Below are 14,348 nucleotides of genomic sequence, written 5' to 3'. Positions count from 1 at the left end.
CTGTCCTTACAGAAATCCATGTAAAGAACTTACTCTCCAAATATGGGGATAGTTCTTTTCTCCCCTCAGGCATCGCTGAACCTTGATAGCCATATGCAGAATATATGAAACCACCAAGTTAGCGTGTATGTATGTTTTTTAACTGGCCAGACATCTGTACATCAAGATGATCCGAGGTTTTAGTGATGCCAGTGGACCAGAGCTCTGTGCAGTGTCCAGAGGTCACAATAGTGTTAATGGAGTACCAGAATGTATAAGGGTATGGTCCTGACCTAACATGAAGAGTGGCCAGACTTGCTAAAGTTACAGAGATGATATGTGGCCTTCTTGGATTTGAACAGTTTAAAAAGACCAGGCCTGACCTCTGATTTTTGTGTAAAGAATTAGCATCCACCCTGTAGATCTGCAAGAGAAGGCTACCTCCTGCAGTGCTATATCTTGGTGAATGCTAACTCTGCTCAAGGGCCTTTTGGGGAAAGAGCAGTGAATAGCCTCTAGAGAGGTAAGTTTTCCACCTTCCCAACCTCTCCCCAGCTGCAGCTTGCTTGGTGCTGTCAGGATCTGGATTTGGGGGGAGTCTCTCTGTAGTGGAACCAGTGACAGAAGCTGTTCTTTAGAATTTTCAGGATGGCTGTATTCTGCGGTCAGAATGAGAGAGTCAAGCTGAGCAGAATCTCTCGCCAAGAGTTCAGGTAAGGTAATGTTTATTCACTGGGAATGCTTTCCACAGCCAGACAGCTATGCTGACAATCTCGAGTTTTCTCCCAGTTTGTTTACATTTAAATGCTAAGTTTTTAAATTGAACACCAATAAAAATTAATTTATAAAAAAAAAAAAAATAAATGCTAAGTTTGTAACTTTTTAAAGCTAAATTTTGCTTGGATTTTTTCATGAGAACCTTTTTTTCTTTATTCCATACAAAATGGTTTGAAATGTAATTGTTTCTTTTAAAAAAAAAAAAGAAACCCTCTGTGTTGGAAATTTTTTAATCTGCTGTTTCCTCTTCCCCTCCCGCCCTGAAAGTTTTACATAATGTAAGCCTTCGTTATTATGTCTTTTTACCTTCCCTCGGGGCTCCCCACCTCTGGGAGGTACTAATGCTATTACCCAGTGCTGAAAAATGGCACTGTAAAGGTATGGGAAGGAAGGAACCCCAAACTACAACCTGCTGTCCTTTCACGCCTTCCTCTGGAGACTGTTCCATCAGTGCCGAGGTGTGTGAGAAAATGCTTTACGGCACCGCCATCTTACTGAGTTGCTTCACGTGAGGAAAAATGGGGTCTTGACCTTGCCACTCAGTGACTCAGTTCCACATTTTGGATTGCATACTGGAAAAGAAGCCAATCTTCTTGCTAGTAAACCAACAACCCAGCTGTATGCAGTGGTGACCCAAACAGTGGATATAAACCTAAAAATCTGAGGGAGGGGAGAGGTGGAATACAATAGTTCTCGGAATCTGAAACCTCCTATTTATTTGATCAGGTTACTTAACCGACGCTTGACAGAAATCTGATTGGTGGGGATCTCTTAGGATCTAGCGGACATCTGGTTTAATTTCCTTTCAGGAAAAAATGAGAAGTGCCAGTTAGCCCAGAGAGCGGCTGGGTTCTGGAATTCAGCATTAGCCGCCTCAGGACAATTGTGTCTGGCCTCCATTTTTGTCTGTCACTCAGAGCTGGCTTCCACCTACAGTACCCTGTGCTATGAGGATCCGGGGTAGTTGGGTGGATGGGTTCCTCGTTCTTTTTTTTCTTTTCTTTTTTTTTTTTATTCCTTCCTTCAGGGTGGGGGATCGCTTTGGCTTTCTTTTGTTGTGGCTTGTTTTTATTTCATTTTCGGCAAGATCAATTTTAGCTGCAAGGACTTGAAAAAAGACTCTTGAAGGATGCCGCCAGTTTTTCCTTGAGGCCTAGATTTTTGTATTCTGTCCTGAACAGAAGTCACTCGTCATACAGCCTGCTGAACCAGTAGCACCCAGTGATTTTAAGCAGAGTTACCGCTTTGGGGAGTTTTTAGTTTTGCTTTGTTTTTTAATTCTCTTTCCTTAAGCAGCAAGGTCTTATTCCTGGAGAATCTACTCCATTGCAGACTCACTGCAGCTTCAGGAGCCTTAATCGATTAAGTGCTGTCAGCTTGATGTACTACTCCGGACTCTGGAAACAGATATCGGTTCTATTCTGTATTTCCACTGTGTGTAGCTAAAACGACAGTCGGAGGCCAGATGACCTGTTAGATGGCTAGCCTTGTAAAATTCGACTCTGTATGTTCCCATGTATGTTACTGCAATGCTCCTCCTGTTGTACAGTGTCTGTGAGATGCTCTTTGAAGATGGTACTTTTATTTTTTTTTCATTTTCAATAAAAGTACATTACCTCCCACTTCCTGGTATTTAATCCTGTTGCTGAATGTGCCTTGTGTGAGTGTGTGCTCCGGCGTTGCAGGACCTCAGAGCTGGAGGTGGCACTCGGTGGTTCTTGGGGGCTGGCTGCCTTCCCTCACTGCAGGTGGTGTTAGACATATGCTACCTGAGGTAACATGTTTTTGTTTTTGGGAGGGAGTGGGGAGCGGGGGAGGGCCCACGGGTGGGTTTCTGGATTTTGGATAGTCTGCTTTGTTTGCTTTCTTCTGTACTATTAAACTGCCGATGTTTATTTTCAGGAATGTTTTGCAAATGCACTTCTCACTCTTCCCCAGTCCAACTGTAGGTACACTGTTCCTTTTTATCAAATAAGCACGTTTGAAACGATCCAAAAAAAAAAAAGGTCTTAATTTCCTTTAAAGACATGTATCAATGTGTGGAGATACTGGAATAAGGTCCAATATATATTTTTTAATGACCGGTGTTTAGAATTAATTTCAGCTCTTGGACAGGTTTATGTTACATTAGAAAGAGTAACGGTTTTGGTGGTGTCCTTAAGGAAGAAAAACTCAGCTTAGGCCTACCTCCTGCGAAACGCCCTGAGTAAATATCCGCAGGCATAGAGTCAGTCATACCTGGTCCTTTAGGGTCTTCCTCTGCATATTGTATGTGCCACTGTATGGTCGAGCTGCTTCCTCTTTCTAACTTAACATAAAACTGTGGCGTGGTGTGTGGGTGCAGTGGAGATGTTGACAGCAGCATGTGTTTCTCCCTGTAGGCCTTCGTGGTGAAACACCTCTTGGAATACACCCAGGTCACAGATTCTAACCTCAAGTACAGCTTGCTGTTGGTCCTGGGCCTCCTCCTGACGGAAGTCGTGCGCTCTTGGTCACTGGCACTGACTTGGGCATTGAATTACCGAACTGGTGTCCGCTTGCGGGGTGCCATCCTCACCATGGCGTTTAAGAAGATCCTTAAGTTAAAGAACATTAAAGAGAAGTCTGTGGGTGAGGTAAGTAAAGGGTGTTTGCTTCAAAACAGAGAGAGCTCCCTGCTTGAGCTCTTCCTTTCTGTTGGATCTCTGCTTTGTCTTTCTTCTTCCTCCTGAGGCCAGTGGCCAGCATTCTTGCAGGGTCTCTCATTGCCCTTTGTGTCTTATAGCTCATCAACCTGTGTTCCAACGACGGGCAGAGGATGTTCGAAGCAGCCGCAGTTGGCAGCTTATTGGCTGGAGGACCCATTGTTGCCATTTTAGGCATGATTTATAATGTAATTATTCTAGGACCAACAGGCTTCCTAGGATCAGCTGTTTTTATCCTCTTTTATCCAGCAATGGTGAGTAAGCCTTGCTGTATCACAGCAGCTTCTCCTTACATGAGTTAACTTCCACTAGGTTTTATATAGTAGACATTGCTGAGGTATCACATCTCTGATTGGAAATTTCCTCAGAGCAGGTACCTGGTTTGGAAAAGTCTGAAAAGAGCTAGACAGTATTCAGTCCACGTGGGCAGAATTTTGTCTTGAGAGGAAGGTGTCCTGTGAATAAAGGCCCAGACTCTCACTGAGACTTAAAAAGAGAGTCTGAGGGGATCCCTGGGTGGCGCAGCGGTTTGGCGCCTGCCTTTGGCCCAGGGTGCGATCCTGGAGACCCGGGATCGAATCCCACGTCGGGCTCTCGGTGCATGGAGCCTGCTTCTCCCTCTGCCTGTGTCTCTGCCTCTCTCTCTCTCCCACTGTGTGCCTATCATAAATAAATAAATAAATAAATTAAAAAAAAAAAAAAAAGAGAGTCTGAGAGAAGGAGGAGGCCAGCAGGTGAACTCTGCCCTTGAGAACATGGGAGTGTCTGAGTCTGTCTCAATTTGATGCTAACTGATATGGCTCTTCTGCTTCCCTTTGGTAGCACTCAATATCCACGATTACTATGAGAACAAATACTTGTCTTAACTTCCTTACAAAGAGATAAGAATTAAATAATATTTTATTATAATTTAATAGACCACTTTTACTAAAGGGCAGTACAACTACAGATGCTCATTTTATTTATAATAATCTTGAGCAAATTTATTTCCCAGAAAGACTAGACAGTTCTTAAGTTTGAATAAACTCTGACTTGGCATGACCTCGCTTTTCCTTTCAGATGTTTGTGTCACGAATCACTGCATATTTCAGGAGAAAATGTGTGACTACCACAGATGAACGTGTCCAGAAGATGAATGAAGTTCTCACTTACATTAAATTTATTAAAATGTATGCCTGGGTCAAAGCATTTTCTCAAATTGTTCAAAGTGAGTTTACAGATTTCATATGTGCATGTGGTAGAAGAGCTTTATGTCTTTGCTTCCTGAGCATGTTAGCTGCTAGAAATCCTAATATCATAGGATCATAATATTTTACAGATATTATTATAATATCTTGTAATCTTTATATTGAAAGGGATCTTAGAGACTTGAACTCATAATCTCATTTCACACAGGAGAAAACTAAGACCAGAAAATTGTGATTTTTCCCAAGATAACTACACTAGTTATAAGCAACATGTTCAGTTTCAAAGCTCCCTATCTATACTGTCATCCTGCCCATAATTTTGTAGCCTGGCCATGAAGACATCATAGAAAACAATATCAAGTGGCTCCTGAGAGCTCTACCCTTTCCTCCCTGCCACAGGTATATGTGCATCACAGGTAGTAAGTGAGGTGTGAGATCCTGGAGGAGCGGAAGAAGTGCCACACTAGGGGTCAGGACAGCTGGACTCTGGGCCTAGCTCAGCTGCTCAGCCATTGGGGCTTTTGGCTTGTTTTTTATTTTTATCTTCCAACAATAGACTTATGTTGAGTAACAAGGCCTATCCTGGTTATCCTATCAGTAAATTCAACGTAGACATAAACATGTCTAATATGTAAATACCACAATGATTGGAGGAGTAATTAGAGACTGGAACATTCAAAAAGGTCTCAACAAAAGTTAGAATGATGGGCCTTAAAAAAGATGACATTTAAGAGGGGTATATTTAAAGACACTTCACAATTGAAAAAAGAAGACATATTTACATTTAAACTTAAGTATAAAAGATATGGGCTGTTAATTGACCACTTCATAGTGAGCTAACCTCAATACGTGGTGGATGCAACAGTTAATGGAGTTTTCCGTTGAATAGAAATCCAGCATTCAGATCAAGGAAGCTGTTTTAACTGCTTGGCTTGTCGATTAAACCTTCAGGAACATTGTGTCCAGTTCATAAACTTTATTTATCAGTGGTCATCAGTAGGAGGTGGCCACTGAGAGGTGTCCAGCAGTGGGTTAGGTAGCCTTGGTAAGTAGTGAATTCATTGCCAGTAGAATGGAACCAATGGATGTTAATTGGATATCTGCCAAGCATGTTGTAGGGAGCTGTCCTTTCTGCCTCTCTTATTCTATGGTTTTATAATTTTCTTTCTGAGAATCTACTTATCCTTTAGCCCCTGAATTTGGTATCTTTACCTGTGTAAGTTTGAAAAGAGTATTCTTTCTCATTATGGACTTAGGCAAGGTATATGGTAAATGTGAAAACAATGGGTTAGATTTTTTTCAAATATGATTTAGGAGCTAGCTCTGAAGATAGTTCCCAACTTCTTGGGCAGTGGTAATACCTTTAAGGTGAGCGCAAAGCTGCTCAGAAGAATTGCTTTTATGTTTAAAACTTAAAAAAACACATATACAAAACTTGCCACTATTGTCCTACTTCCTACAACATGTCTTTAATACTCTAGGGTTGCTCTGTTAATAAGGATCTCAGTTTTGCAAATACTTCAGAAAAATCATTCTACCTACAAAAATTGTATTTCACTCACCTTCTGTCAATCATCCTCGCTGCTTTTTGTGTGAAAGCCTCTACCCAGCACTGATGTATGGTAGGCACGGTCATAAACCTGAGTTCTTCTTTTTTTTTTTTTTAACCTGAGTTCTTTTTATTTATTTATTTTTTAAATTTTTAAATTTTTATTTATTTTTTTATTTATTTATGATAGTCACAGAGAGAGAGAGAGAGAAAGAGAGAGAGAGAGAGGGGCAGAGGGGCAGAGAGAGAAGCAGGCTCCATGCTTCGGGAGCCCGACGTGGGATTCGATCCCGGGTCGCCAGGATCGCGCCCTGGGCCAAAGGCAGGCGTCAAACCACTGCGCCACCCAGGGATCCCCTAACCTGAGTTCTTTTTAATTCTCCATTACTGTGGTATGGTTTTTTCTGTAATTACCTGGCCAGAAATACACAACAACCAGGCAAGCAAACGAAACGGCCAACTGCAGATACAATTACTGTGTTCATTCCTTCTAGATGGAAGATGTTTGCAAGCAAAATCAGAGTAAGGCGGATGATCATTGCACTGATAAGTAGGGACTGCTTTCTGTTAGGTTCATTCTGTGACTTGATTCCATTTCAAACCCCAGGCTTATGTACTGGTATTAGTAGTAATAATTGGTAGTCATGTTGACCTAGCTTTTGCATCACAGGTTTTAAAGAGTTGTTTTAAACCCTATGTGCCTGAAGACCTACCGAGTGTTCTTTAGTGACAGAGGACCAATGTCCCATGGTTTCTTTTGAGTTGCTTTCAAATTGGCTTGCTTTACAGCAATTGGCTTGCTTTTTATTCTTAGAAATCCGAGAGGAGGAACGTCGGATATTGGAAAAAGCTGGGTACTTTCAGAGCATCACTGTTGGTGTGGCTCCCATTGTGATGGTGATTGCCAGTGTGGTGACTTTCTCTGTTCACATGACCCTTGGCTTTGATCTCACAGCAGCACAGGTCAGTGGATTCTCAGGGTTCGGGAAGATTTTAGAAATACCGCACATAAAGATGCTCTGGTCCTCTTGTTTCTGGATTTGGAGGTGCTACCAGTAATCATTATTTTTCTTTCATGGGATTAAGCCAAGAAGTAGAAGAGTGGAGATTCAGCCCTAAATATAAATAACATATGGGTTATTTTAAGTTAACCCAACTTTGGATTTAATTCTGAAAATTCAGACCATCCTTTGGTTCAGATTTACTGAATTTTTTTTTAAGATTTTATTTACTTATTCATGAGAGAGACAGAGAGGCAGAGACACAGGCAGAGGAAGAAGCAGGCTGCCTGCAGAGAACCGGATGTGGGACTTGATCCTGGGATCCCGGGATCACACCCTGAGCCAAAGGCGGATGCTCCACCACTGAGCCACTCAGGTGTCCCAGATTTACTAGAATTTTAACTGAAGGTCTCATAAAAGCTGTACCTTAAAAAAAAAAAAAAAAAAAAAAAACTGTATGTGGAGTGCCTGGGTGGCTCAGTCAGTTAAGCATCCGACTACTGATTTGAGCTCAGGTCATGATTCAGTGTCACGAGATCAAGCCCTGCATTGAGTTCGCACTCAGTGGGGAGTCTGCTTGGGATTCTCTTTCCCTCTCTCTCTGCCTCTCCTCCCTATAAATAAATAAATCTGAAAAAAAAAAAAAAGCATATGTGACTCATACCAACTTTGACATAAAGTTGCAGCCTTCCTTAAATCTGAAAGAAATTTGATGATGTTTTGTTATTTTTGTTGCAGACTCTAATCCAGCTTAGTTTCTTTTCTTTTTCTACTTTCAGGCTTTCACAGTGGTGACCGTCTTCAATTCCATGACTTTTGCTTTGAAAGTAACACCATTCTCTGTAAAATCCCTCTCGGAAGCATCAGTTGCTGTTGACAGATTTAAGGTAAGTGACTCCCTTCCCCTCCTTCATGGCAGGAGCCATCCTTGGCAAAACTAACTGCTGCCTTTATTCCAATGGGCCACACAAGGCTGGCCAAACTTGGTTTTTGTTCACTTTTAGCCTTCGGTCAAGTTGGTAAGAAAGGGAGCAGTGGAGGAGAGTGAATTAAGGGAGGGGGCTAGTTAACTTTTCAAGTGAATGTGAAGTTTTACCTTTTGTGGACAGCCCATCAATTCTGTGCTCCCAGGATTGGTGTTCTCCTTCAGAGGCAGGCCCTTCTTGGGCCTTACATGGGTATGTGTCCTAACTTCCTGGGACTTTCAGTAATTCAAACCTGGAAGATCAGAACTGTTAGGTGACTGTCAGCTTTTCCTCACCTTGATCTGTTGTCGACCTCTACCAAAATGCTGTTGTCATTTTGATTGGTCAGGATGCTAAGCCGTTTACGATACTTTCTTTTTCCTTCCCTGTAATTGCTGCTCATGATGCAGGAAATGCAGTGACCTGGGAATAGTCATACAATGAGATCATGTTGCAAGTGCAGCTAGGAAAGTATCAGGTCTTTTCTAGAGGTTGTTAGTTGATCACACTTCAACTGTGTTCTTTATGCCTTCAGAACAATACAAATAGATGATATAAGAGAGATATAGATTCTGGAGGGTGGGAGGATATTTGAAAGTGGTTAATACTTTTTAAAAAGGAGCAGCACCTAAAAAAAATAAAAATAAATAAAAAGGAGCAGCACCTGTATGGGCTAGAATTCTGTGACAATGCCCCTATAGGGAGTAGCTCCTACACTCCTGCCAAGCCTTCTTAACTAGTGAGAACAATGCAAAAGCAACGTTGGTCACTTGAAGGCTTTTGAGGCTCAGGTATCTGAGGTATTAACATCCTCACCTTACATGTTTCAGGAGAAAACAATTGAGAATAATGGAGAATATGAAGAATGGAGAATAGCTTTCCAAGATTTGTTTATATGCTACTTATTTATAGTTAACAAGATGAATTTTGTTTGGGCAAGAAAGCCAGTCCTCAATAATGCATCCCCCAGCCCTGTGCCCTCTCTCACTCCAGCCTGGCTGCTAGAAGGCTAAGAGCCAGAGCCATATAAAAGAAATGGTCTAATTGTTTTTTTTTTTTAATGGTTATTTATTTATTTATTTATTTATTTATTTATTTATTTATTTATGATAGTCACAGAGAGAGAGAGGCAGAGACATAGGCAGAGGGAGAAGCAGGCTCCATGCACTGGGAGCCCGATATGGGATTCGATCCCGGGTCTCCAGGATCGTGCCCTGAGCCAAAGGCAGGCGCCAAACCGCTGCGCCACCCAGGGATCCTGAAATGGTCTAATTGTAATCAGAGCTTTATTTTGCTAAACCTACAATACCTAGTCATGTTAGAAAGCATATGTTTTGACCATAAGTTTGTCCCCCTGTCCTTGTTAATGAAGGGATTTGGTAACATTTTGGATGAAAGAATAAGGGTTTATAGTATAGGTTTGTTTTCCCTGTTTCTCAAGGACAGGCTTCTCTTCATTTACTAATGAGGACTTGCATTAGGAGTTGGCTTTTCACACCACTGCTCCTTCCTCTATCCAGGAAACTTCAGAGTTAATAATAGAAGCAAAATCACCCATAGCTGTATTATATGCCCCTTGAGACTTCAGTTCCATTCTGTCTTATTCTTCTTGGCAGGCTCCTCCTGCCTCTCTTCTCTCTCTTCTTTTCTCTCTCTCCCCTTCCCCTTCTTTCTCCGCCTTCTATCAGGAGGATGATAACATGTAGAAAGACAGTAAGAAGCCACCTTGAGACTTCTCTGTTAAGATTGTTGTCAGTATAGGGTTGCTCATTTTTAGCAAATAAAAAGGTAGGACAGGTAGGGGACCCAGTTAGTTAATAACTGCATGGGACATACTTACACTACCAAATTATTCATTGTTTCTCTAGAATCAGAATGTAACTAGATGTCCTGTATTTTTTTTTTAAAGATTTTATTTATTTATTCATGAGAGACAGAGAGAGAGAGGCAGAGACACAGGCAGAGGGAGAAGCAGGCTCCATGCAGGGAGCCCGACGTGGGACTCGATCCCGGGTCTCCAAGATAACGCCCTGGGCTGAAGTCGGTGCTAAACCGCTGAGCCACTGGGGCTGCCCGGTGTCCTGTATTTTATCTGCAACTTTCTGTCCTCTTTTCTGCTCAACAGATACACTCTGAGTGATTGAGGGTTGTGTTTTGATAGTCGGTATTCTATAGTAAAATTGAGGTTTATGGTTTATGGACACCTAAGATTCTGTTGTCCTGGCAGAGTCCAGTCCAGGTAGATGTAAATTCAAGTGCTGTTAGGCCCTTGTATGCCTCTGCATGTCTCAGGAGGAAGTCAGGCTGCAAGGAGCCCATGGGAAGGAAATGTGGAGAAGGAGCTGTGCAAAGTAGAGCACTGGCTTGTTTTTTTCATAGTCCATTGAGGCCTGAAGGATCCCTTTAATAACTCCTTGTAGGAGACAAAAGATGAGAATTCTATCAGCGTACGGTTTTACTCTGTGAAGGTGGTCAAAATATTTGGCAGGTTATTCTTAGCTCAGTCTCTCCAGAAGGCTCTGAATGAGTGAAAGCAACAGCTGTTTTGGAAAATTAAACCTAAGTTTGATGAAGAGTGAAGGTTATCGAGGGTATTTAGAACCATGACACTTCTGGGAAGATTGGAGATTAGGAATGTGGCAATCAAAGCTTGAAATTTAGGATGTAGGAGAAAGGACTTACTCTAGGGGAAGGAGATTATATGTTACATTTAATAACACCTTCAAACTTTAAAATAGTTGAGGATTCTCAGTAAAAGCAGAGTCTTGACCCTGAAAGTCACCTTTTATCTAAAGTCTAATATTTAAAATATTTTTTATTAAAAATTTTTAAAAATCATATTGGGAATCCAACTGGGATAGCATTCTATGGAGATTTGCAGTTTAGAGAGCTGTTGGAACTGGGTTCAAGATCATGAGCACAAATAATTAGGTTTATTATGGTCAGTGCTTCAAATCTAATTTCAGAAATACTTAGCTTTTCAATCATTCCACTTTTCTTCCCTAACATAACTCAAAGGGACTCTGAGAATGAGAGGATGGAAAGTCTTGTTGTCTCCCCAAGGATGTTTCTGAGAGAAAGAGATCCTTCACTTCCTCCCAAGTCCATTCCTTTGGTTGTTTGAATCCTCACAAGTTCCAAAGCAGAACTTTGAAGACATGAGAACTTGGCAAAAAAAGAGGCACTCTGCTGGTGATAAAACCTTTGGTACTCCCTTCTAACCCAAGCAAGCTAGGTCTGGTTACCATCTCAGCTTGCCTCTCTCCACACACACATGTCACGTTGTTGGTGAGGGATGTGTACAGACTTTGAGGTTCTGCAGGAGTGTTCTGGAAGGGAAACGGTGTGCTGAGGGCCCGTCTAGGAGAGCAACATGCCTTTTGGTTTTTCTGTTTGCATTTTACTACCTGCTTTTCAGCAAGTCATGGGTGAGAACAAAGGACTGCATATATGGGTTAGTTAAGTGCACTTTGACCACAGTAGATTGGTAGAAAGGAAAAGGCAGATTAGGATGTGATTGGTAGCATACAGAGTTGAGCCACTGAGAAGGCCCCTGTCCTTCCTGAGGGTGTCCCCACACCCCCATGACCTCTTGCTGGGCCCAAGACTGGGCTACACTAATGAGCTACCTTTTGCCCTTCAGCTTCCTTCCACTGTATAGCCTGATGTGTTTTGCCACGTGAGTGTGCGCCCTAGGCTTGTCCCCCTGGTCTTGATCCAGTGTCTCATCTTTGCACCTCTCTCACAACTCCTATCAGAGTTTGTTTCTGATGGAAGAGGTTCACATGATAAAGAAAAAACCAGCCAGCCCTCACATCAAGATAGAGGTGAAAAATGCCACCTTGGCATGGGACTCCTCCCACTCCAGTATCCAGAACTCACCCAAGCTGACCCCCAAAACGAAAAAAGACAAGAGGGCTGCCAGGGGCAAGAAAGAGAAGGTGAGACAGCTGCAGCGTGCTGAGCAGCAGGCAGTGCTGGCAGAACAGAAAGGCCACCTCCTCCTGGACAGTGACGAGCGGCCCAGTCCCGAGGAGGATGAGGGCAAGCACATTCACCTGGGGAACCTCCGCCTGCAGAGGACATTGTACAACATCGACCTGGAAATTGAGGAGGTAAGCCCTGTGCCTCCCCATACCCCACGTGCAACCTGTCTCTCTGCAGGTATCTGAGGGCATCTTCTCCCGCAAGAGCCGGTGGCTGCTTTCCTTACACCTGAGTACCTTGTAGCTGGGACTGGTTTTGAACTAAAGAGCAAATCTGGCCAGCTCCAACTCTACAAAGGAATATTTAGGCATCTAACAGGAGAACTTAATACCAACTGATCTCATGAGATGCTCATTTTACAAGCAAGGAAATGAAGCATTCAAGTGGATTTTCTAAGACCTTGCCCTGAATAGATTCTAGTTGTTACAGTTGTCTATAAGTTCTAATAATTATTTCTGGTTATTATAACTCTGGGTGAGCTTCTCATTACCACTAGGCCGTGCATAGCATAGACTCTGGTCCATATAAGAACTCTCCGTGCTGTTATTGACAAATCTATGTGATTATTTATATATTTTTATTGAAGCATAATTAATAGCCAATGTATTAGTTTCAGGTGTACAATGTATTGGTTCTGTAATTATTTTTAAATTGGCAATAATGAGGATCATTATGATGAATGATGTCACAGCCCGGGTAGCAGAGGACTAGCGTCTCTCAGAGGGGCTTCTGTGCAGAGTGACAACAACAGACTCCAGGTCAGGCCTTTGCAGATAGTCTGTGACAGGGAACCAGCTGCACCATTCAGAAGGTCCGAGATGTATATCTATTTGTTCATCGACTATTTTTGGAATGCCAGCTTTATGTCAGGCCCCGTTGTGGGTCTGGGGCTAGAGCCGCAGAAAACCAACTAGACAAAACTCTCTGTGCTCCTGTAGCTTATGATTTAGTGGGCAAAGACAGATAGTAAACAAGCACAATATATGGTATGTCAGATGGTGATAAGGGCTGTGAGGATGATAGAGTTCTGAGGATGGAGTGCTGGGACCTGCAGCAGGTGTGGTTGCAATTTAAACAGGCTGCCTGAGGGCAGCCTCATTTAAAAAGTGATATTTGAGCAAAAGCCAGGAGGTGAAGGAGAGAGCCATATGGATATCTGGGAAGATCATTCTAGGCAGAAGGAACAGAAGCACAGAGGCCCTGAAGTCTGCAGTGTGCCTCTTCCAGAGCAGAGTGAACACGGGACAGAATAGCAGATGCTGGGGGCAGAGAGGCAGTTGGGGTGCCAGAGCCTCCCGTAGTGACTTTGCCTTTACTCTGAGTGGGAAGAGAAGCCATTGCAAGGTTTGGAGAAGAATAATAAGATCTGGGACGCCTGGGTGGCTCAGTGGTTTGAGCGTCTGCCTTCGGCTCAGGTCATGATCCTGGGGTCCTGGGATTGAGTCCCACATCAGGCTCCCCATAAGGAGCCTGCTTCTCCCTCTGCCTGTGTCTCCACCTCTCTCTGTGTCTTTCATGAATAAATAAATAAAATCTTAAAAAAAAGAATAAGATCTGACTTACATATGAAGAGAAACATTCTAGCTTCTGGCTTCAGAAGAGTATGGAGGGAAACAAGGTAGGAGAACAGTTAATCCAGGAGAAGCATATCTTGGACCAAGAGTGGTGATGAGACATGTTTACCTACATAACTGAGCTAGGGAGTGGTGGGTTTCAATGCAGCGTATATCAATATCAGCTGAGGCATGTTACATGGACCCAGAGCCAAACCGGAGAGAGAACAACAAAGCTCCCAGCTCTTGAAAGCTGTAAACAAGAGCGGGAGATGGTCCTTAGTGAGAACACCTGAAACCACTAGTGTAGTGTTAACTTTTAACAACAGGCTTCTTATTTAATAAGAGTTTTCTTGATTATTGAGGCAGCTCTATTACATTTATAATCAGCCCTCTTAGAGGATTATTCCTTATATTCAGCTGAAATGTACTCTTCTTTGATTCTCATGCTACCCTTTAGAGCCCACATTCACATGACAGACCTTTAGCTATTTGGAGAGGGGTACCCTTACTTCTTCCAGCCCCCCCTCTTCAGGGAGGGAAAGGGAAGTTAATGTTTGCATGAGATCCTCTGGGCCCGGGGCACTTTGTTGTTATCTCTGTTAGTCACCACCGAGTCATGAGAACAGAGTTTTCTCTCTGTAAAACCTAACTGATTTAAGTAGA

At 42.6% G+C, this 14,348-nt stretch overlaps 1 protein-coding gene across 4 annotated transcripts in view; it reads left to right on the top strand.

Annotated features, from left to right (window-relative positions):
* Positions 1 to 14,348, top strand: part of ABCC5 (ATP binding cassette subfamily C member 5) — a 92,869-nt gene that overhangs the window by 34,662 nt on the left and 43,859 nt on the right. For 2 of the 4 annotated variants that reach the window (XM_055307855.1, XM_055307854.1), the window contains exons 6-11: positions 3,138 to 3,371; positions 3,521 to 3,694; positions 4,500 to 4,647; positions 6,991 to 7,139; positions 7,957 to 8,064; positions 11,901 to 12,257. In XM_055307855.1, the coding sequence (XP_055163830.1) occupies positions 3,138 to 3,371; positions 3,521 to 3,694; positions 4,500 to 4,647; positions 6,991 to 7,139; positions 7,957 to 8,064; positions 11,901 to 12,257 (1,170 nt within the window). Of the gene's footprint in view, positions 1 to 617; positions 693 to 2,052; positions 2,168 to 2,569; positions 2,702 to 3,137; positions 3,372 to 3,520; positions 3,695 to 4,499; positions 4,648 to 6,990; positions 7,140 to 7,956; positions 8,065 to 11,900; positions 12,258 to 14,348 lie in introns of those variants that run through there. The other 2 variants (XM_055307856.1, XM_055307857.1) reach the window with 2 other exon arrangements.

The sequence above is a fragment of the Nyctereutes procyonoides genome, unplaced genomic scaffold (genome assembly GCF_905146905.1).
Source record: "Nyctereutes procyonoides isolate TBG_1078 unplaced genomic scaffold, NYPRO_anot_genome, whole genome shotgun sequence".
Lineage (NCBI taxonomy): Eukaryota > Metazoa > Chordata > Mammalia > Carnivora > Canidae > Nyctereutes > Nyctereutes procyonoides.
Note: the sequence above shows the minus strand (reverse complement) of the source record. Positions and strands in the feature narration are given on the sequence as shown.